Raw genomic sequence first — 22,606 nt, 5'->3', positions numbered from 1 at the left:
TTATGGTTGAGAAATGAACATTCAATGCACGGGCGACAGATCTGGTTGACATTCCTGCTGTCAGCATGCCAGTTGCACGCTCCCTCATTGCTTGTGGCATCTGTGGCATTTTGCTGTGAGACAAAACTGCACATTCCAGGGTGGCCTTTTGTTGTGGGCAGTCTGAGGTACACCTGTGCACTACTCATGATGTCAGATCAGCATCCTGATGTGGCACACCTGTGAGGTGGGATGGATTATCTCAATATGGCAGATGTGCCCACTACCACACATTTGGACTGATTTGTGACCACTGTTTGGGAGGGATGGTTATATTGTGTATCTGGAATGAATTTTAGGTCTCTACGTCCATCCCATGGGGAATGGGAGCAGTAACAAAGGTGTTGCGTTTATATTTTTGTTCAGTGTATTTTTAAATCCCGGTAGCTCTCCAACCGCGTAAGCTAGCGCAATAATTTTTTTTTGCATATGAAACCTGAGGAGTTGTACTTACATCTTATGCCATCAGCTTGTCCTAGGTCACGGTTTCCTTCCACATATAGCTTTGCAAAAACTGCATAAAAAGCGCTTGCAGCAACAAAAGCATAATATTCCAGAAACACGCTTTGTCGATCCGATCAGCTGTTCATAACACTTCCTATGTTGGAATAGACATCAGTGCGAACTTTTGCATGTCCGCCATTACCTGCCCGAAACCGGAAGTGACGTCATTTTCGCGGAAATGTAGTCTTTTTTACCATCAGGGCCTCAGGGCCTATACTGCTCTTTTTAAAAGTTATGTTTGACTTCATGACTTTCTGTGTCGTTTCTGGGATGCTTAGGACTCATATTGCACTGCTGGAAATAGTTTATTTTGATGCATATGCTGCTTTTTTGCAAATTTGCAGTATAATATTTATTTTCGTTTTTCCTGCAGTGTATAAAAATTGGTGTATTTCAAAAATAAAACTATGAAGACACTCAAAATAAATTTCCTTTGGTGGGAAACTATTTTGTGCAACTTTTTTGTATTTACAGTTTTGAGGGATAAGCCTCTTAAATTTTTCTAACTAGAAATATATGTTAAAAAAACAAAAGCGATTTTCAATTTTTTTGTAGTTTATTGCACTTTTTTGCAATTTATGTAATTACCATGCACTTAATGAATACATATTATTAAAATCTGGGCTATAATTGTTGTATTGATGTATAGCAACTTGAAATGCTCCCAAAAATGGCTCCACAGCATCTAAAAATATAATATAAGCTCTGGCGGACTTGGTTCTATAGTAGGTCTTAAAGGGTTAAACAAAGACTGATAACATAACAGCAGCAGTGATGATCAGAGTTTATGGTGAATCCAGCGTCTTGAGTTCTGGAGGCATCAAAGAGGTCACAGTTGTATTGGAGAAATCCCAAAACTTTACAAATTCATACAAAGACAGAAAACCTGGTGAAATAAATTACTGACACAGTTGGATGTTAAAAGTAAAGACATGAGTACAAATGTACTCACAGAGCTTTGTTGGAGGCTTTGACCACTGGCAGCAGCCTCAGAAGAGCCTCCTCTGAAGCAAAGTATTTCTTCAGGTCAAACACATCCAGATCTTTTTCTGATGACAGTAAGATGAAGACCAGAGCTGACCACTGAGCAGGAGACAGTTCATCTGTGGAGAGACTTCCTGATCTCAGGGACTGTTGGATCTCCTCCACTAGAGAACGATCATTCAGTTCATTCAGACAGTGGAACAGATTGATGCTTTTCTCTGCAGACAGATTCTCACTGAGCTTCTTCTTGATATACTGGACTGTTTTCTGATTGGTCTGTGAGCTACTTCCTGTTTGTGTCATCAGACCTCGTAGGAGAGTCTGATTGGTCTGCAGTGAAAGACCCAGGAGGAAGCGGAGGAACAAGTCCAGGTGTCCATTTGGACTCTGCAAGGCCTTGTTCACAGCACTCTGGTAGAAGTGTTTCTTTGCAGAATCTCCTGTTTCAGACTTCTGGGAGGTTGTTTGTTGTTGTTCCAGCAGATTGAGTCCAGAGTTGCTGAAGGTCAGATGGACATGAAGAGCAGCCAGAAACTCCTGAACACTCAGATGGATGAAGCAGAACACCTTGTCCTGGTACAGTCCTCTCTCCTCTTTAAAGATCTGTGTGAACACTCCTGAGTACACTGAGGCTGCTCTGATATCGATGCCACACTCTGTCAGGTCTGATTCATAGAAGATCAGGTTTCCTTTCTGCAGCTGATCAAAAGCCAGTTTTCCCAGAGATTTAATCATCTTCCTGTTCTTTTTATTCCAGTGTGGATCTGTCTCAGTTCCTCCATCATACTTGACCTTCTTCACTTTGGCCTGAACCACCAGGAAGTGGATGTACATCTCAGTCAGGGTGTTGGGCAGCTGTCCTCCCTCTCTGGTTTCCAGCACATCCTCCAGAACTGTAGCAGTGATCCAGCAGAAGACTGGGATGTGACACATGATGTGGAGGCTTGGTGATGTCTTGATGTGGGAGATGATCCTGCTGGCCTGCTCCTCATCTCTGAATCTCTTCCTGAAGTACTCCTCCTTCTGTGGGTCAGTGAACCCTCTGACCTCTGTCACCATGCCAACACAGTCAGGAGGGATCTCATTGGCTGCTGCAGGTCGTGTGGTTATCCAGAGGCGAGCAGAGGGAAGCAGTTTCCCCCTGATGAGGTTTATCAGCAGCACATCCACTGAGGTGGACTTTCTAGGGTCAGTTAGGATTGTAGTTTTGTGGAAGTCCAGAGGAAGTCGACACTCATCCAGACCATCAAAGATGAACACAACCTGGAAGTCTTCAAAGCTGCAGATTCCTGCTTCTTTGGTTTCAGTAAAGAAGTGATGAACAAGTCCCACCAAGCTGAACTTTTCCTCTTTCAGCACATTCAGCTCTCTGAAAGTGAATGGAAATATGAACTGGATGTCCTGGATGGCTTTGTCTTCAGCCCAGTCCAGGCTGTATTTCTGTGTTAAGACTGTTTTCCCAATGCCAGCCACTCCCTTTGTCAGCACTGTTCTGATTGGTTCATCTCTTCCAGGTGAGGCTTTAAAGATGTCTTCTTGTCTGATTGTTGTTTCTGGTCTGTCTGGTTTCCTGGATGCTGTTTCAATCTGTCTGACCTCATGTTCATCATTGACCTCTGCAGTCCCTCCCTCTGTGATGTAGAGCTCTGTGTAGATCTGATTCAGGAGGGTTGGGTTTCCTGCTTTAGCGATGCCCTCAAACACACACTGGAACTTCTTCTTCAGCTTAGACTTAAGGTTACGATGACAAACTGCAGCTGGAAGTTCTGAATAATAATAATAAAAATACAACTTTAACAATCACATTTTACAAAATGCTGATGACAATTTCTGACCCACTGAGAAATGACTGAACACACTGGTGTCACAAGTGTCTCATTTATCCAGCAGCTTAAATCTTTAGATAAATCCTCTTACGTCTCTGCAGACGGTCAGCCAGCTCCTCCTGCTTCATTCTCCTCAGGAAGTCCACTGTGATCTTCACAAATGCCTCTCTGCTGTTTCTCCTCTGCTCATCAACCTCCCTCTGAAACTCCAAGCACTGGGGCTTATTTGGATTCAGAGCCTTCTGGATCTTCTTCAGCTCGTTCTTCACAAAAGTGATGATGTTGTCCTCCAGAAGCTGGAACAGAATACTTTATGAATGACCCACCACTCTGAACTTTAGTCCACACAACATCCACTTCTTTACGATCAAGGGGCATATCATCCACGAACTCTTTACCAATTATAGGTTTGACTTTATCTGATTAACTGAGACTTTGTCCACAACTCCATGATCCCAAAACGTTGATTCTGTTCATATGAATGCAGCGATTTCAGTGGGAGAAACATTTCACTGGTGTTCAGAGCTGAACTACCAACAGGTTGATGATCAAAGCCAGAAACTTGGAGATGTTTCAGGTGACTGAGTTGATCGTACAGACAACTGGTCTTAAAGGTTCACTCTGTTTACACATACAGATCAGTATTTAAGGTTTGACTCTCATCATCCACTGGAGCACAAACTGGGCGTCATCAGGACGCTACAACACAGAACAAACACCATCCCCACAGACACAGCAGCCAGCGAAGCAGAAGAACTTGAAACTGGACTCATGGGCATTGATCAGTGGTTGTTGATCAATGGTCCTGACAATATGCGTACCAATGATCAATGAACTGACCTCCCAGCCCATTGTTCCTTCAGTGGGCTGGTTTCAGTTATTATACAAATGTCCTGTTTATGAGATTGAAACCTGCAGTCAGCTGAGACTGAAGAAGTCACCTGATGATGATGAAACGTTTCTCCCACTGAAAACATCCAGATGAACAGAATCAAGCTTTTGGGGATTTACGTACCTGGATGATTGAGCATCAAGACACAACTCTGTGACTTTTCTCAGATGAATAAATCCTCTCCTCCAGCTTTGTTTACATCTACCAGCCCTGTGGCGCTGCCCAGGGACAATAATCTATGTGAGAGGTGGAAAGTCATACAGGTGTCTGCTCCTGCCTTCAGTTATTTTTATCTACTGTGTGTCAACTGGCTGAACCTCCTCCAACTGTCTACTGTCTCCCTAAACTCAACAATGACTTAGTGATCTATCCATTCTCTGACCAAAGACATCCTGCTGCAGGAGGTTAACATAGCAGCACACTGATGATCCCACTCACTGTGAACAACACATTTGGACCTGATTTGCTGCTCTGGTTTACACGTGAACTTCCACTGCTGCTGTCACCAACTTGAGAGGCTCTACAGAAAAACTGGACTTGTCCATAAAAATCATAAACTACATTACAAGGACAGCATTGCTCAATCAACTCTAATTACTACTGACATGTTATCTCTTCTAACTAAGGTACAGACACTCAAACTTGCTGCTTTCAGTGAGAAGTCAAATGTGTGAATATGAGCTGGAAGCTGCTGAGAGTCCTCCTCCTTCCCTACTTTCACTATAAACACGCCCCTTTCATGCACCTGCAGAGGGCCACCAGCAGATGGAGCTGTCTTAAACAAATCCACTTGGATAGTTAGCTGTAGATGATTTTCTCAGTATGATTGTAGGACTTTGAGTTATTCTTTAGATTTATTTAAACTCTTATATTGTGCACAAGTGTTGAGCGACCCATAATTTCTCTGTACTTTTCATAAGAGCAGCCAGACTTTCAGCTGGTTTTTGTTTTTTTAAGAGCTCAAAGTTATTGAAGAAACAGTTATTCAGCTTCATCCCCACTGATCTCGACTACAAACTGTTTCACTTTGGTTTCTGTTTAAAGCCTCGATGTTTAAAACGTTTCCCTGTGATCACATTTGCACCGTCTGATTTCAAAGTTAGTTTTCTTTTGGTCATTTAGTCCACAGAGTCCTTGGTGTTCTGAAAGGGACCTATAAATAAATGCATTATTATTAATAATAAAGTAGTTGTTGTACATGTACAGACCATAAATATGGAGTCCAGCTGTGTTTGATGCTGCTGGGCAGACTGACCACTGGGAACCTCTGAGCTCTGCTGGTCCACTCTGTGGAGGAACCATGAAGGATTAGATCAACACAGGATAAAGATCCAGGACTTTCTGCTCAAATAACTTCATCTGAATCAAGTCTGTCAAGTTTTAGACTCTCAGATTCTGAAGATATATTTTCTGTTTTCTATGAACTTTCTTTCATCAGTGATGGAAGTGATGATGCTGCAGAAGCTCAGAGGAAACTTTGAGAAAACTGTGATGAACCATCAACTAATGCTCTCAGGAGGCCAAAGGTCCCTGAATGTAACTGTGCAGCAGATTCATCGAGTGTTTGAAACCTGACCACTTCCATATGTTTTCATTCTAACACAAGAAGTCCTTTTCTCATTGCTTTGATTTGAGTTTTGAGTTTTCTGAGTCTCGTATTTGGAGTCGAGTCTAATCAATGATCTGACAGAAGAACATTAAAAAGGATTTACCAGTGCTGTCAAAATTAACATGTAGGGTTAGGGTTAGGGGTTCATCTGTTATCATGATTAACATGATAAAAACCTTTAACACGACACATCTGGATGCAGAACGACTCAAAATCCCTGAAATGTTTCTATCAACGCACTTCGAGCAGTTTGTCCAAGTAGAGTTACCTTTGCACACGTGCAGATGTGCAGCACATCTGTTAGTGACGGCAGCTGAACCAATCAGCTCAATATGGAAGATGACAAACACACACTGACCTCCCGATGGAAAGTTTGAGCATTAAAAAAAAAAAAAGACGGACCAGCCGACCAACATGAAGGATTCTGCACATCGTGACAGAAGGAATTTTCTTTTCACCGAAGCACTTCCAGCTTAAAATATCACAGCAATGCAAAGCACTGATGACACAACTGCCAAGTGGACAAACTGCAGACCTGTTAGTGTTGTTAATAACATAGTTTTGGTTCCTCGTGTCAAAGACTTGAAGAAGAGTGACAGAGAGTGTTAGACTGCTGCAGGATCAGTGCCACCTCCACAGACCTGTGAAGAAAATGATGGTTTGACAGATGGGCTCAGATTCAGGATCAGCTGAGGAGTTTGTGGCTGACAGAATCCTGCAGGTACAGAGCAGAGCCCATCATTAGCATGCAGGACTGTCCCTGGGGGGGTCGGCTCATTCAGGAGCTTAATCAATGTTTACATGTTCAATAAACATGTTAAGTGTGTAAATTTGCCCTTTTCTCTCGAGTCTGTTTGCTCATGAAATGAAATTTGATTCGTTTACATTAAAAATGATGTTTAATGGTGATTAATCCAAATGAATCCACAGTAACCCTGTGATGAGTCTGATTAAACATTTTCATTAACAGCAGTAATATAGATTATATATGATTATATATTAGTGCACACTTAGCTTTTAGTATATATGTTTGTTACAAAGTTGTATTTACAGCAGAGAAGCTGAGTTAAAGACTGAAAACTATTCAAAGTCTCTTTGAATTGAAGCGTTTAACATTCTTTGTGTTTATTCTGCATTGACTTCATTATATGGTGTAAACGTCTGTTACAGGCTTAAATATAAAGTTGGAAAAATGTAACTGCAGCTATTGATCAAGTAATTGTGATTAATCAGGATTAATGACAGAAGATTGTGTCATTAATTAGTCATTTTTAATCTACTGACAGCACTAGTGTTCACTCTTGTGCCTCCAACTGTTTTACGCCCTTTCAACACCTTCGTGGTCAAAAGTGTACACGCACAAAATCTACAATAAAATCCTCACGCAGCAATAGGACAGACACACAATCCATTTATCTCTGTGTCTCAAACACACACACGTGTATTCAAAGCCTCGATTTGTTCATATTTCATCTGTTGTGTTTTTATCTTCAGCGTTTTCAGTGTTGCTGCATTTACACCAAAAATGTTTCCATTGATGAATCAGATTGATTTGAATGTGTTTCATCCATACAAATCCCTCCCTGGTGGTCACATGACTCTATAACATAACAGGAGTCATGTGACAAGAGTTTCATGCTGTAAAATGTCACAATGGTTGAATGTGGTGGAGTAAAAATGTGAGATGTCAACTACTTTTCTTCAATATGAAATGTTTGCAGGGCCTGACAGGAAGTGGACGGACGCTCTGATCACTTCCTGTTTGCTGAAGTGGGTTTTCAGTTGTTTAGAAGCCAAAGGCTTGTTTTAAAAGACAGTTTAAATGGGACTGAGGGAACGACGTGTTTGTAGTTTATATCCAACAACATCAAGCAGTTTAATCAAAGAGTTCATGTTGCTAACAGCTCACCTCTCTGCAGCAGACACAGGCTGGACTTTAAAATCAATGGGCCAACCTTTAGACGCGTCACTCTGTAAGGACACAGAGCTGGGTGGAGGTCCAGGCTGGTTCCTGTGAATAATGATGCAGCAGTGATGTGAGTGCTGAGCTGTGACATGGAGAAGAGTCATGGACAGTTAGAGATGGTCATCTCACCTCTGAGCTTTGGTCTGGTTCTCATGTTCCCCACACAGAGTGCTTTTAGAGGGAGGGACTCCCTCCTCTCTGTCTTCACACTGATCCATGCTGCTCAATTCAGCTCACACACACTTTCTACCTGCAGAGGAAACACAAATCATTCATGTGCACATCAGCTGAAATCCTCCTTTCATCATGTGTGCTGTCCAAATATCAGCTGCTTCTTTCCTGCTTCATCTCAGTGTCAGCTGGATGCAGTCAGACAGCAGTGTGAGGCAGAGGAAGCTGCCATCAGCTGCTCTGCTATCAGACCACTAGATGGAGCCTGAAGCACACACGATGCATTCACTGACACACACTGATTCACTATTAATAAGAAAAATTAGAAGTGACAGTTTGTTTCTGTACTTGTGTTGATGTTGTGTTGACGTTGTGGAATGTTTCCTCTGTCAGTGCGCCCCAGGGTGGCTGTGGCTACAATGTAGCTGCCATCACCAGTCTGTGAATGTGTGTTTGAATGGGTGGATGACTGGTTGTGTAAAGTGCTTTGGGGTCCTTAGGGACTAGTAAAGCGCTGTACAAATACAGGCCATTTACCATTATCTAATTAAGTCAGTCTAAATATCAAACCCAACAACCTTTGTATTGTTGTCATAATTACTTCCTGTTGAAGCAGATCCAATATTTGTAATGAAGGATTTTAAACAGATAACATCAGCATGTTTAATTCAGTTCTACACTACATTCAATTCAATTCAATTTATTTATATAGCGCCAAATCACAACAAAAGTCACCTCAAGGCGCTTCATAGATATGCATACATATGGTGCAGTGCAGGTGGATGCATATCCACCTGCACTGTAATTATAAAGACCCCTGACCTCCAACAGCTGTTGACACAGTAACTGGTTATGGTCAAACAGATGTGTCCACCTCGCAGCAGTTACTGTGGAACAGCAGCTGAGCTCATTCTGCAGTCAGTGTGTCAGTGAGAGCAGCAGCTCCACCTCCTCCACAGACTGATGGAGGCAGGAAAATCAGTGTACTCAGTTCTGTGAAATACTGTAAATGCAGTTTCTTTTACTGTTTATGTACAAACTGAACTTTGAGTCTCACTTCAGATTGGATTTAAGTGTGTGTGTGTGTCACACCTTTATGTGTTACTCCAAAAAAAAAAAAAAAAAGCCGTCTGACTGCTCAGACTGAGTCAGGGTAAAGTTCACATGCTGATTTGCTCTGTTCGGGTTCTTCTTCTTGCTTTTCTTAAAAGTAATGCAGTACATTACTTAGTTACTCACTAGATTAAGTAGTGTGTTGTTATATTCTGTTCCTCAGACCAAGGGTCCATGAACCAACTGTTCTTAGACATTTTTCGATCTGGGCTCTAAAAATCTGCTTATTGGCTCTCAGCTATAGTTAAGCAAGATGTCTTTGGTGAATTGAGGCTGTTTTATACAAGCTAATGACACTGACTTATTCTTCACTCAGATATGCTGTGACATTCAAATGTTACAATGTTTTTATACACTACAGGAATGATTTTATATGATTCAAAGTTCAAAACAATCCTTTCTATCCTCTTTCACTTAGCCCAGTTCATCCTGTCTGGAAGCCTTTTGAAGCCTCCTTTAAGTCCGGCCTTTCCACTGAATCTGCTGATGGAGACACCATCTCCTCCACCTGCAGCTGTGGAGGTTCAGAGAAATAAATCTAACCTAGAGGTATATCTCTATATCTACAAAAGAAAGAAAGAAAAATGAATCAAACAGATTTTCTCTTTTGTTATTGGAAACATTGGAAACAATATCAGAGTCTACAAGAGAACAAAGATCCCCGCAGGATGTCTCTGTTTGGGAAATACTCCAGTCATCCCCCTGAACCTGGTTAGTGACCTGAATCAGTGCTTTTCCCATGAATCCTACCGATGCTACCATGAAAACATGTTCAGCTTGTGTTTGAAGATGACTCACATGCTGACATTAGATACAGAAGAACTGAGAACATAAAGGGAGCAGCTTATTGAGGGAAACCCAAAAAAGCAGAACACAAGCAGCTCTGTCCTCTGTCTCACATCATGTTCATGAGGAGAGAAAAAGCCCCTAAAGTTCCTAAAGACAAACTGTTATAGGAGGAAACAAAGCAAACTTACAGCCGTCCTGGAAGGAGGCAGGACTCCACCTGAAGCTCAGCACAGGGGGGGAGGAGGCAGATTTTCAGAAGAGTTTCTGACAGTTTAACTTGGTGATGTCAGATTTAATCTCGTCTCATTTGTTACGTTCCCCTGAGGGGTCTAGGCGGTGAGGGGGAAGTAACAAAAAGTGTCCGGGTCAGAAAAAGGAGACAAGAAGGCAAAGGGGTTAAATTAAAGAGTTTTATTAAACTAGCTCAACTAAGAGACGGACAAGCCGCTATCACCATTTAAGAAAACAAACAAAACTCAGGCGTTGGTCAATAAAGTAAAACGTAAGCCAGAAAGAAAGAGAGCAGCTCACTAGCTGTAACCACTCACATGGCACTCTGGCCCAGAGCTCACCTTTCCCTGGGATTAAATACTTTTGATTACTGATGAGAGTCAGCTGTGTAAAAGGGAAAGCTGGCACCTCAGGCGGAAGCCATTGAAGGACACTCCCACACAGACACCTTCAGGAGGAGGCCCTGCTAGGGCCGTAACACATTTCTGTTTGTCCACTGAGCAGGTTCAGCTTTTATTAAAATAAATATGTTTGTGTCTTTCTCTAAACTCTTAATTATCAGTAATGTTCCCTGAGAAATCAACATTTCTTGGTTCTGATACAAGAATGTCGTTTTCATGGCCGCCATTCACGTGACCCAAAGTGTTTCTAATCTCTGGAGAACCGAGGTTTTACTGGTGCTCCTGAATGCAGCATAAGAAGGAATTTTCCACTAAGTTTCATGTGACATGAACACAGACGGATGACGTGTCTGTGTCAGTCTTTTTCTTTTGAAACAAACTTTATTGAGACCTATGAACAGTCCAACACCTATGAATGAAATTTAGAGGATTCAAAGAAATATTGATAAAAGTTCTCGGAGCTGCTGTGCAAATATTTTTAACTCACTATGGAAACTCTGATCAAAGTTAAACTCCTGGTTTCAAACTTTAAGCTTTTTTGCTGAAGCAGTTGAACAGAAATAATATTAAACTATAACAGTACTGATATACAGTGATCCCCTCAAAAATAAACACAGAGATATAAAACTTCTGTCCATTCTGCCATTAAAACGGTAAAATAGATCCACTGATCTGATTTTTTACTGTTTATGAAGAATAAGCAAATATATTATAAGATGATGAGGTGAGAAAAAATGCTCAGAATCACTCGTTTGTATTCAAATGTCAGAGTTAGTGTTCATCTGTTCCTCTCCTACACGTCACTATAAAGTTTAATCTTGTAAAAGTCAAAGTTTGAGTTCATATTCACTGCAGTTTAGTACAATATCTACATGTTAACGTTTGTTTGTGCTAAACTGTTCATTTGTTCTGTTTCATAATAAAATATAGATATAAACATCTGTAACATCTGCACTTTAATATCTGGTATTTTGTACAGACAGAAGACAAAAGGTTTACTTTAGTATTAAAATATGAGTCCTGTACAAATCAAATATGTATATATAAAACTTTAAACTGATTTTTTTCAAACTTTTTTCCTCACCAGGAAAAAAGAAAAACTTTTTTCACATCAAAGCTCAACATCTGACTTACTATTAATATAAAAACCGTGACTGAAGCATCTTTAAATGTTCCGATTTATTAACAGTGTTTTAAACTTAATACAGTAACTTTTGTTCAGTCTGAGAAATGTAAAACATGTTTTATCCTCCATCTTTGTTTCAGTGTGAACAGTCTGAGCGGACAGTTCGTGATATTTTTAACAGAGGCCGACCTGCTGAATCAAATTTGTTTTAAAAAACAAAGTCCTCTGCTGTCCCTCCACCTGCTGCCTCTGAACACAAAGGGTGGGAACTTTAAATTAACACTGTGGCAGATGTGTAACCATCTTTAAATGATCTCACTGACTTACAGACAAATGAAGGAAGACGTCTGTGGTGGCTGAAACCTCCACCCAAAACATATCCACAGACAGCAAGGTTGTTGTAGTTTTGTAATTTTTAATTCGTTTTTATTTCCATTTCTTTTTCACTTTGTGTTTTTAATTCTGTTTAGTTTCAGTTAGTTTCCACGGTGAGTTTGCTTGTTTCAGTTTATATTTGATTTTTTATTTATTATATATTTACGGGGTCAGAGGCTGGACTGACGTAGATTAATGTAGATTTTATGATAAAAACTGAACTTTTTGAAAGCAGTGACTCAGTCTTTTTTTTTAGCCAAACTAACAACACTAACAGGCCATTTCCTGTAAAATGTTAATCAGTTTTCCAAAATCATTTCATTGATCATTCTCAATAATTTAGTTTTAGTTTGTTTGTGCAGTTTTTATTTCTACTTTAACTTTTTTCAGATCTAGCTGTAGTTCTAAGTTGAGTTTCAGTTTTGTGTGTTTTGTAACACTTCTTCCTGTTGGAGAGGAGCCAACAGTTTGTGACGCAGTATTTTTAAGACCGACATGTTGAGCCTGTATCTAACACACATCTATACGAAGTATTCATTTACAAAGTCCGCTCTCTGTCTCCTGCTGTGCATGTAAATAAAAACATCCGGAGCTCAGCGGCTCTCCGGTTGAGCTCAGGCCACATTCAGTGTGTTTAGTCTGATTCCCGGACTCTGATCACACAAGGCCAGAAAATGGCGGAGACACTCGGCCTTGTTGGAAAACGTTACACACTGACTTTAATGGAGAGACCGGAAATACAAACACACACAGTTTGTTGTGTGAAGAAATCAAACACGAGCTGAACAAACAGTAAAGTTCCTAAAGACAAACTGTTAAAGGAGGAAACAAAGCAAACTTACAGTTTCTTCACACCAACAACAAGCTCCACTCCACACCTGGACACTAAACACGGACACACAGGTGAGCTGCTTCCTGGAAGGAGGCGGGGCTCCACCTGAAACTCAGCACAGGTGGGAGGGGCTCAGCTCTGTGTGTGCTGATGTGTTAACTTTAAAAATATGCCGTCTGACTGCTCAGACTGAGTCAGAGTAAAGTTCACATGCTGACGTGTGGAGACATGAAACCTTGTTGTAGCTGCAGGTGTGAACACACTGATCCCAGATCAGCTCTGCTGTATTTGTAACATGAACATTTCTGCTGCAAAGCTTCAAATGTTCAGCATGTTTCTCTGTTTCCAGTCTATAGATCCAGTCACACTTTCTACCTTCACCTGTGCAGTAAAGACTGAGAGCAGAGCTGAAACCAAGCGTCCAATCAGTGAGCAGCATCAACACCTGAGCTTCATTCAGACTCTGTTATTGAAGATGTTGTTGGTACAAAGTTCATCTGCTGCTCACATGAATCCATGAAAGATTTATTTCACTGAATGTTTCTTCAAAGCTCATTTCAACCTGTTGAAGTCATGAATGAAAGTGCAGACTGAGAGTGGATCACATGATGTTTGAGGTGTGTCATGTGACATGTTCAGTATTGTCACACATGTCTAGATTGTCCCTGATATCATAACTGCTCAAACACTGATGATTATATTTGAAGAATTATTCCTGATGGCAGCAAAGTTTGAATGGAGCTCTCTGTCTGTGCTGATTTGTCGCCCTCTGGAGGTCAAAGCACAAACTGCATGATGTCACTGTAACCACCACAGAGACAGGAAGTGTTTTTATGACTGAAACACTGAAATGATGCTAACGGCTGTCGTTAGGCTCACTGACAGCAGTGCTGATGTGTTCATGTCAAACACTGGCTCAGGTCAGACTCCTTCATCCTTCTCCAGCGTGAGGCCGCCCTCAGACCCACAGGAGCTCTGACCTTTGACCTCCTGACCCTAACCATTTTAGTCTTGTTGCATCTTTAAATGCAAATCCATCCAAACTGTAGCCGAGCAAAAGAAGCTGGAAGTTGTTCTATGAATGATGTTGTCAAAGGAGCTTGGAAAGAAAAGCAAATAAGTACAAATAAGTAACTGAAGACACGTGTGGTCTGCAGATGTCGATGTACATGGATGTACATGGAGTTTAATGTGCAAAATGAACTTAGTGTGCAAAGTGACCTGATGTGCAAACTGCAGTTTGAGGTCGGTCAGCTGTTCAGGAGTCTGATAGCAGTGGGGAAGATGGAGTTGTTGAGTCTGGATGTTCTACATTTCACACTTCTGAACCTTCGTCTCGAGGGCAGAGGTGTGTCTCTCCTCTGGACTCTGTGATGGTAGCTGCTCTGCAGAGAGGGCAGCGGGGTCCTGATGATCTTCTCCACAGTTGTTATCACTCTCTGCAGGCGTTTGCGGTTTGCAGTAGTGCTGCCGTACCATGCAGTGATGCAGCTGGTCAGGCTGCTCTCCACAGTGCAGCTGTAGAACCTGCTGAGGATCTTGGCCAACATACCAAATTTCCTCAGCCTCCTCAGGAAATACAGCAGCTGCTGAGCCTTCTTGACCAGCTGTGTGAGTTTGAGTCCCTCACTGACTCAAACTCCTTCAGTGACACTTGCAGCCTTGCAGATTAGTTTGCTGATCCTGATGCATCTCTGGAGCTGATGCTGTCCCCCAGCAGACAACAACAACATAGATGCTCTCACTAGTCCACTTTACCCTCTAATCACATCTCTGACATCTGCAGGTTGCTCCATAGAGACTCTTGTGCAATGCCAGGTGTTTGTGTTTGTCTGTAGGTACACATTAGATATGACCATAGACGCACACACACAAGTGAACACAGCAGCACAGATGGTTTCCACCTGCTTCCCTCTTTCTTCACACAACTGTGAGGATGATGAAGAGGTTTCAGGACGAGGTGGTCAGCAAGCACAGGATAAAGCAGGGCCATGAAACTCTCTGGTGCAGCAGATGTTTAATCAGACTCAGCTTTAGGCTTCTTTTCCCACCTGGCAGCAAAGTAACAGCTTCACTAATGTGAACAGTCACAATGTTAAACGTTTCTATATCTTCATATATTTTTATCTGTTGATGCTGCAGAATAAAGTCTGTTAACAGAGTGCAGGATGTGTAGAGCAGGTCCAGCTCTCCCTTTACTGTGTCCACTTTCATCAGCCCCTGTGAAGTGACACAGAGTGCATGTGTGTCTGTCAGCTGTTGTTTGTTGTGAAGGATGGAACAAATGAACACACACTTTTAGAGAAATCTGAAAAAGCAACACGTGCTTGGGCTCCTTCTGTGCTCGTCTTCATTAATGCTGATCTTTCTTTCCTGTTTGTTCTTTGGCACAAGCTTCAGTCTTTTCTCCCAGGGCTCCTTCACACTTAGAAACACACCTACATTCATTTATACACAAACATCATGAAACAAAGGCTTTGTAAAAGAGGACATGAGATCCTCTCTGAACAGCACATTCATATCAAACACAGGACTGAACAGGATATACTGAGTCTGTGCTGTTTTCATTGTTACTTGCTGAGTATTTTTCCAGTGTTTGAAATGTGACTCAAGTCTGATTCTTCTACTGTGTGTGAACTCTAAGCAGCTGCATTAAACAGCTGCTTTTCAAACCAGGCTCAATCCTATGACTCTGTGAATGTAAACTTTTGTCACCTGCATGAATAACAATCCTTGATCTAGTCAGGACTGCAGTGCTCCTGTGATCCCAGCTTATAGATGGAGGCTAGCATGAGAGGCTCAGCAGCTAAAGCAGCACACCTGGGTCTCCCAGCCTATTAAAAGCAGCCCTTTGCTTCACCTGCTTCACTAAACATTATTATTATTATTTAAGCAGAGTGGTGTGATTGATGTAGGCATTGCTGTGTGACAGGAGGACTTTTCTTGAAACAGCTCGTGTGACGTGTGACGTGAGCTGACGTAAAAACAGTGATGTTAGCTTGATTCTCTTGGCTAAAACTATTTTAAAAAGAGGGTCAATCATGCAAATCTGCCAATAGAAGCCAAAGTTACAGCCCCTCAGAGTTTAAAGAGAAAAGGCCCGTTTCCAACACTCGGTTGTGCAAAGGGAAACAGGCCCACAGTGCCTGAGTGTGTGGGTAATTCTTCAAATAATATTCAAAAGCAAACATTTTTAAGCATGTAAATAAAATTCAATCATTTCTGCTCTTCAATACCTAAGAAATGAAAACTGGCAGATGGTCCCAAAATGTGAAACGCCTGGCTATCTGTGCATTTAGTGCTGCAAGTTTTCACTGTTTACCTTCAGAAGCATAAATCTCTGCACAGATAATGTTCATATGTGGATTCCTGGTTTCTGCAGTTAATTGTGACCCAAAGCGTATTTTTAAAGTGGTTCCAGGCAATAAAGTCTAAAAATAAATACATCTACTTCCTTTTTCTGTGTTCCAGCCTCAGTGACTCTGACACAGTGCTGTAATATTTACACCTCTGATGAAAACAGAGTTTGTAGTTGCAGAGAAATACTCGACTCATTTTGGGCATTTACGAGCAGGAACCTCAGAAAGCCCCTCGCTGCTTCACTGGTTAAGAAGCAAAGCAAACATTAGTTCACAGTGATGTTAATTAAGGCCCAAAGTTTAGGAACGAACGTCAGCACTTCACTAATGAATGTAATGCTGATTCATGTGCTTGTTTTGTAATGTGCATGTTGTGCGTTGCTATTTCCCATATTCTTTGGCACTGATAGATGAAGAGTCTCAGGCAGGACCGAGGCTGCCAGCTGCTGACAGTGAGCAGGGAGAGAGCAGCAGAAGCTGGGCAAGAGCAGGGCACCTTCAGCCCCCTTCATCAGTCAGAAATCATTTGGGTGTCTGTGTGAAATGTCTGATTTTTAAAATCTTTTTGTAGACATATTTATTAAATGTTTAACAATTATATAGAAGAAAGACAATGTAAAGAACAAAACATGACAAAACAAAAATGAGTTGAAGTTATGAACTGTTTCTGAGAGACAAATAACACCAGGATCCTTTTTGTGTAGCTGACAGCTGGTAACTGTGCAGGGGCGGGTCTAGCAAAGTGTTGCCAGGGGGGCAGGTAGGGCATTAACAGGGAGAGGGGGGCACAAAGACATACTTTTCTTTCTTGTTCTCATTTAAAATGTCTCACTTTTAATAAATAATTATCTGAATCTTACAACAAACGTTTTCATCTGATGTAAAATGTATAGAAATCCATTATTGTACATAGTCATTTTTTAGGGTCCCATCATAATTTCTTCAGAAGTAAGTACTGCATATGATGCCAGTGTTTCCCACATTTTCTAGATTCTGCACCAGTACTGTGTGTAAAATGCATCAAAAAGTCCGTTTGATTCTTTCTCAGCTGTCTTTCTGTCTCCTTTCACTTTTTAAAGGTTGCCATGTTAGAAAACATATTTTGCCCTGCCGTGCTGTTTATTGATGTGGCAAATGAAAGGTTTATGAAAACATATCTAAATCTGTCATCAGTAATCAGCAATGATCATGTCTCACCTCTAGTCTCTGTCTTAATGTCAGGTTTCCACCGTGTGTTGTAGATGTTCAGGAGGTTAACTCGACCAACAGTCTACTTCCTGTTTAGAATACCAGGACAGGGAGGATGGTGCAGGTTTAAGTTTATTAGACTGATGCATGTATACCAACAAGACAGCGTCCATCACTGTGACAACAGCGTTTGTTTTCATTCAAAGGCTTTATGGTTTTTCCTTTAATACCTGGGGGGCCGGTCTCCAGTCAAAATGCCCGGGACCATTTTTTGTCCCAGTCCAGCCCTGGTGTCAGATCTGCATGCAGTGTCAATGAGACGATCAACAACAGATCAGACAAAACACTCAGGCGGACACTCCTCTGTAGAAGGAAACATGGGAAGTGTGAGGTAATCAGTGCACAACATCACTTTGTATTTCAGGCTGTTTTTATATAGAACTTCAGCACCAATGTAAAAGTTCTGGTTTTAGGAAGATGAAGAACATTTTCAGGAAGGATGCCGTCTGCAAGCAGAGCTGCTTGAACCTCAGCGCTGAGGTCCAGACTACTTCCTGTGAAGCCACGTGATGTAAATCTGCTGCTGTAACTTCACAGTTTACTGAAGCTAAATGCAACGTTACCATATAATCTGTTTTCAACAAAGGTTTCACTCCGTCCGGTGTTGATGGAATGATTCAGGCCGTACTCGTCAGGCTTCCCGTCGACCACACGCATTTCAGTCACAAACCCCGTGACTGACAACAAGGGAAACAGCAGAAGAAAAGATGTGAAAAATACTGGATGATGATGATGGAGGATTAACCGCGGTGGCTAAACTGTTTCCTGTCTTTGTGGGCGTACTCACAGGGAAGTTTCCAGGCACGTCAGTCTTGGTGGCTAAAGTCTCCATTTTCCAACATGTATCGCTACAGGTGCAAAGACACAACATTAATCATCAGTGTAAATATTTTAATGCTGTCCAAACGGTGTTTGCTTTGTCTGTCCTCTCGCGCTCACAGAGGAAACGAGGACGCCACCTTCAACCCATCTTCAGTTGGCTCAACCATGGCCGGACTTCCTGTTGGCTTTGTGACAGCAAACCACTTGAAATGAGAGCAAACTGCAGTCAAGCACCACTTACAGCAACCTGTGGACACACAAATGGAAAGCACTGAGAATCATACAGAAGCATAAGAGCTGTTTATTGTAACACGTGTGTGTGTGTGTGTGTGTGTGTGTGTGTGTGTGTGTGTGTGTGTGTGTGTGTGTGTGTACATTAATAATACACTGATGTATGTTAGTTTGATTTATGCTATATCTGAGAAAACAACTGCAGAATTTTACATCAAAGTTTCCAAAGCTGATGTTTTGTTGTTCACTCTGTTTTATATTCATATAGTTTGTTGTTTTTAAATCAGTGGACAAAATAAATATTATCACACAAAATCCAGGGTGAAACATAACCAAATAACCTAAATGGTGAAGTCATTATAGAAGTACATGTTGCAAAGGTCAGCCTCCTGTATAGACTGCTAAACTGTCTGGGGGGCCCCTGCCTGTCCTCGTTGGATAAGCTCCACCCCTTTTCCATAAGACGGAGACATTTGTATGAAAATAGATGGGCAGTAAAATAAAAAATAAAAAATATTATGGATGACTCTGTAAATCAAAGTCCGCCTGAGGCAGAAGCAGAAACCATGAGGAGCACAGCACCACTCGCAGAAGGGCACGAAGTGAAGCCATAGCTGCTGAAGAGTGAAGACGTGATGATGGAGGAGATCACAGATGAAGATCTGCTGCCTGCTGACTCTTTATATAGAAGAGTGAGACTATCTCCCCACCAACAGCTGCACTTATACAAACCCCAGGTGCTGGGATGGCTTTGAACATGTGACATTTTCTGCAAACACATGGACAGTTTCATAACCACAAAGATTATTCCTGCAGCGGCAGAATCGTATCCACTGTGTGAGAGGTGAACGTCAGACAGTTCTTAGAAAATGTAGTTTCTCTTTAAGCTTTTAACGTCTCTTTTACCCCCATTTGTCTAAAACTACTTGACAGCCCTTCATGTCAGAGGTTTATTACCTGTGCAGGATGGAGCACATGGTCTCAGTCAGGCTGGACACGATCACTCCTACAGGAAGTAAATGTGATTTTATTTCACCTGTGAAATGATGAAAAACAGCAGAATAGCTCACGCTAACAAACGGGTGTTGAAATGTTTCATTTTCTGCTGTTTCACAGGTCAAAAAGGGCGTCGAAGCAAACTGAAGCTGAGCTGCTGCTGCTGCTGTAGTGCAGCATCTGCTGTGTGCTTCATCAGAGAACCTTCTGTACACAGCAGACAGAGGCTGCTGCCACTGAAGTCCATCTGCTAGAGAGCTTTAAACACTGGTTATTGAAGTGGCTTTGATGATACTGATACACAGTCTTTGCTGCTGTCACAGGACAGGGATCCACCAGGGAGTAGTTGTCAGGATAAAGAGCCTTCGCTTCTCTAAATATAAACTGGATACTTGTAGGAAACTTTGGGAAGCAGCATTTTTCCTCATATCGTCTAAACTGAAGTTAGCTCAGGTGCTTCTTCCATACTTGCTCTGCAGAAAGCCAAAGAGTTTGGAGCTCTGCAAACATTTGCAGCACAGCTGGATGTTTGTAACTTTGGTCACCTCTGTATCATCCCTCAGATTCTTTCTGCACAGCTTTGAAACCACGACAGCACGAGTGATGCTGAGGAGACGTCCAGTTTAAACAGACCTTTATTCCTGGAACACAAACACATGAAGTGATGCTGCTAAAGAAGAACATTTAATCGCACTAATGAATCAAGCATCTGTTTGTCTGTCAGTCTGTCAACAGTTCCTCTGATCGACTTCAGACTTGGTGGGTATTTTGTTTTTGCAGCGGTCAAAGTCGATCAGCGTGTTGCTTTGTCTGCTGTAAATCTGCCTGTACAAAGGGAAACATGCATGTTTTAGATGCAAACTCACAACATGGCTGCATTTTTGTGATTATGTGTATTTTATATTGATTTATTCTATTATGTTTTGTATATGAATCTTTACAAGTGTGTCGATACAAAGGCTTGATTAAAACAAAGGTCTCAGCTGTGCTGTTAGGGATGCTCTCATATTTGTTTCAAATGTAATAAATCAAAGGATTTCAGGCTTTTCATCCTTTTTATTTGTTTGGTTCTAACAGCAGCTGGATAAAAACATGCAGGTGATGAATATAATTGTGTGATATTATGAGCATTGTGAATAAAGAAAGAGCAGAGATAGTAAAAAGGAAACAGGTGATGGACGTGAGATTTTCAGAACAAAAGCTCCTCAGTGAGACGATCACCTGGACACAAGGTCAGGCAGCTGGGACTCATCTAGAGAGCAAAATGGAAAAGTGATCTGTGCAGAACATCACTGTTGATTGTAGTTATTTACATCAGACTTCTTCTCTGAGATAAGAGCAGCATTTGTGGGAAAGATGACAGTATTTCCAGGCTGGATGCTGTTTGCAGGGAGAACTGAATGAAAGTCTCCTGCACCTCAGCGCTGAGGTCCACACCTGTGAACACAGATGAGGTCAATCTGCTGCAGCACGTAGAGCTTTACTGATCAGCAGGTTCAAAGGATTCAGCAGAGCGTAGAGTCAGAGCTAAATGCCACATCACCATAGAGTTTGTTAACAACAGCTTTCTTTGCCCTTTGTCTCGATGGACTGAATCAGGGATACTCGTCATACTTCACCTCAACCACGTCACTGAGAGACCCCAGCCTGACACAGCAGCAGAGATGATGAAAGCAGAAACAGCAAACAGATGCTTCAGTTGTGTTTCTCTCTGTGTGTGCGCTCACGCCCACTTGTGTGTGTGAACTTTCCACGTACCTCAGCTTGTTTCTCCAACATGAGCCATCAGGGCTGAAAAACATCACTAACACATGAATTCTTTCTCTTTTTGTTATCACCTGTGATCATGTGTCTCATGTTTCTGTCATTCACCAGTTCTTGTATAGTTACGTGTAACTAGACTTCTGTGGGACGTAAATGATTGTTTTGTATGCAGATCTGTACAAAGGATGTAAACACTTGATTACAAAGGAGATCTCAGCTGTGTTGTGATGGATGGACTTCAACGTATTTGTTAAAAAAGAGAATAAAGCAAAGTGTTTTAGCTGTTTGGGAGTTTTTGTTTGATTCCATTCAGTTTTATTTCTATGGAGTCAAATAATAACAAAGGCTCTAGAACAGCCCTGAGTTTGTCCAGGTGACACTCCTCTGAAGAACAAAGACAAAGAGGAAGAAGGGGATTCGTTTTCAAGTCTTGTTTCTTTCAAAATAAAAGCTGACATGTTTTGGAAGCATGATAATATTTCAGCCAGGATGCCGTCTCCAAGGAGACCTGCACCTCAGCGCTGAGCTCCACATCACGCCCTGTGAAAGCACAGATATAAATCTGCTGCAGTGAGAAGAACTTTACCCAACACAAGTGTAGAAGTAGACATTTGACTTTACCTACAACCTGTTAACAACAAAGCTTTCATTGCCTCTGTTGTTGATGTCATGTAGGACTAATCATACTTCACATCAGCCATGCACACGTCAGAGGATCTCCAGGCTTTCAGTAATAAAGCCAAGCAGATGATGTGAACATAGCAATAGTAAAACATGCATCATAATCAGCTGTATGTGTCGACTATGTGGCACCTCAGTCTTGTTGGCATGAAGAAAAGTTGTGTAACATGTAGCACAAGGGCTGCAAAGACATCATGTAGACAGCAGTCGTCTGTTAGTCGTAACGTATCTCCTGTTAAAGAGTTAAATGTGCGTTCTCCATCTCTGTCCTCTCACAGCTCGCCGTATACCAACTCCAGCTGTGGTAACCATGGCTGTGCCCATCAACACGCTGAAGCTGAGACGCCACCCGTCACTCTGGCGACTCCAATAGGGTTACCTGTCAGCTGTGGACGCATGAAAGGAAAACAGCAGAAACACAGACATGTTTACTGGAACATTTCCTATTGACAGCTTTATGGAAAAGTGGGTTTAAACACTTTTCTATGTTTTATTTTGTTTATTTATGGATTTATTGTGAAAGGAATTTCAAAGGTTTAATTTGACCTTTCCCCTGTTTTTCATACAGACTGGAGACGAATGGATGGTGCTTTCTTTGTTTGTCTAAAGATAATGAATAAAACTCTACAGACATCTTAAACCACCCT

The 22,606-nt window shown here is 41.6% G+C and overlaps 2 protein-coding genes across 2 annotated transcripts in view; one reads left to right on the top strand and one right to left on the bottom strand.

Annotated features, from left to right (window-relative positions):
* Positions 1-8,064, bottom strand: part of LOC309702412 (protein NLRC3-like) — a 33,409-nt gene extending 25,345 nt beyond the window's left edge. The window contains exons 1-5 of the mRNA XM_082527130.1: positions 7,950-8,064; positions 7,764-7,865; positions 5,454-5,532; positions 3,445-3,649; positions 1,496-3,293 (exon numbers count right to left, since the gene is read on the bottom strand). Of these exons, the coding sequence (XP_082383256.1) occupies positions 1,496-3,293; positions 3,445-3,649; positions 5,454-5,532; positions 7,764-7,865; positions 7,950-8,038 (2,273 nt within the window). The 5' untranslated portion in view covers positions 8,039-8,064. The remainder of the gene's footprint in view (positions 1-1,495; positions 3,294-3,444; positions 3,650-5,453; positions 5,533-7,763; positions 7,866-7,949) is intronic.
* LOC309703011 (uncharacterized protein) overlaps positions 1-22,606 on the top strand; it is a gene marked incomplete at its 3' end in the record, with an annotated part of 348,344 nt that overhangs the window by 34,256 nt on the left and 291,482 nt on the right. The gene's annotated exons all lie outside the window — the stretch shown is intronic.

This window comes from Aulonocara stuartgranti (assembly GCF_965226115.1).
Source record: "Aulonocara stuartgranti genome assembly, chromosome: 3".
Lineage (NCBI taxonomy): Eukaryota > Metazoa > Chordata > Actinopteri > Cichliformes > Cichlidae > Aulonocara > Aulonocara stuartgranti.
Note: the sequence above shows the minus strand (reverse complement) of the source record. Positions and strands in the feature narration are given on the sequence as shown.